This window comes from Lottia gigantea, assembly GCF_000327385.1.
Source record: "Lottia gigantea unplaced genomic scaffold LOTGIsca_8202, whole genome shotgun sequence".
NCBI lineage: Eukaryota > Metazoa > Mollusca > Gastropoda > Lottiidae > Lottia > Lottia gigantea.
In genome coordinates this window covers 1-1,579 of record NW_008710727.1, presented here as the reverse complement: position 1 = coordinate 1,579, position 1,579 = coordinate 1, and the positions used below count along the sequence as shown (strand labels likewise).

At 45.2% G+C, this 1,579-nt stretch overlaps 1 protein-coding gene across 1 annotated transcript; it reads left to right on the top strand.

Annotated features, from left to right (window-relative positions):
• Positions 1 to 471: 471 nt before the first annotated feature.
• LOTGIDRAFT_60942 (hypothetical protein) lies at positions 472 to 1,325 on the top strand (the record flags this gene model as incomplete). The annotated part of the gene is made up of 2 exons (XM_009067471.1): positions 472 to 970; positions 1,198 to 1,325. Coding segments are annotated over 2 exons (627 nt in total), but the record flags the coding sequence as incomplete, so codon positions are not given.
• Positions 1,326 to 1,579: the final 254 nt, after the last annotated feature.

Genomic DNA, 1,579 nt, shown 5'->3' with positions numbered 1-1,579 from the left:
GATATGCCTAGCAGAGCTTGTCAGATATGTGCTAGCAGAGCTTGTCAGATATGTGACTAGCAGAGCTTGTCAGATATGTGCTAGCAGAGCTTGTCAGATATGCACTAGCAGAGCTTGTCAGATATGTGCTAGCAGAGCTTGTCAGATATGCACTAGCAGAGCTTGTCAGATATGTGCTAGCAGAGCTTGTCAGATATGTGCTCGCAGAGCTTGTCAGATATGTGCTAGCAGAGCTTGTCAGATATGCAATAGCAGAGCTTGTCAGATATGCACTAGCGGAGAGCGTGTCAGATATCTGCTTGCAGAGCTTGTCAGATATGTGCTCGCAGAACTTGTCAGATATGTGATAGCAGAGCTTGTCAGATATGCACTAGCAGAGCTTGTCAGATATTGTCAGATATGTGCTAGCAGAGCTTGTCAGATATGCAATAGCAGAGCTTGTCAGATATGCACTAGCGGAGAGCGTGTCAGATATCTGCTTGCAGAGCTTGTCAGATATGTGCTCGCAGAACTTGTCAGATATGTGATAGCAGAGCTTGTCAGATATGCACTAGCAGAGCTTGTCAGATATATGCTTGCAGAGCTTGTCAGATATGTGCTAGCAGAGCTTGTCAGATATGCACTAGCAGAGCTTGTCAGATATGTGCTAGCAGAGCTTGTCAGATATGTGATAGCAGAGCTTGTCAGATATGTGATAGCAGAGCTTGTCAGATATGTGCTAGCAGAGCTTGTCAGATATGTGCTAGCAGAGCTTGTCAGATATGTGCTAGCAGAGCTTGTCAGATATGTGACAGCAGAGCTTGTCAGATATGTGCTAGCAGAGCTTGTCAGATATGCACTAGCAGAGCTTGTCAGATATGTGCTAGCAGAGCTTGTCAGATATGTGCTCGCAGAACTTGTCAGATATGTGATAGCAGAGCTTGTCAGATATGTGCTAGCAGAGCTTGTCAGATATGTGCTAGCAGAGCCTGTCAGATATGCAATAGCAGAGCTTGTCAGATATGCACTAGCGGAGAGCGTGTCAGATATCTGCTTGCAGAGCTTGTCAGATATGTGCTCGCAGAACTTGTCAGATATGTGATAGCAGAGCTTGTCAGATATGCACTAGCAGAGCTTGTCAGATATTGTCAGATATGTGCTAGCAGAGCTAGTCAGATATGCAATAGCAGAGCTTGTCAGATATGCACTAGCGGAGAGCATGTCAGATATCTGCTTGCAGAGCTTGTCAGATATGTGCTCGCAGAACTTGTCAGATATGTGATAGCAGAGCTTGTCAGATATGCACTAGCAGAGCTTGTCAGATATATGCTTGTAGAGCTTGTCAGATATGTGATAGCAGAGCTTGTCAGATATGCACTAGCAGAGCTTGTCAGATATGTGCTAGCAGAGCTTGTCAGATATGTGATAGCAGAGCTTGTCAGATATGTGATAGCAGAGCTTGTCAGATATGTGCTAGCAGAGCTTGTCAGATATGTGCTAGCAGAGCTTGTCAGATATGTGCTAGCAGAGCTTGTCAGATATGTGACAGCAGAGCTTGTCAGATATGTGCTAGCAGAGCTTGTCAGATATGTGCTAGCAG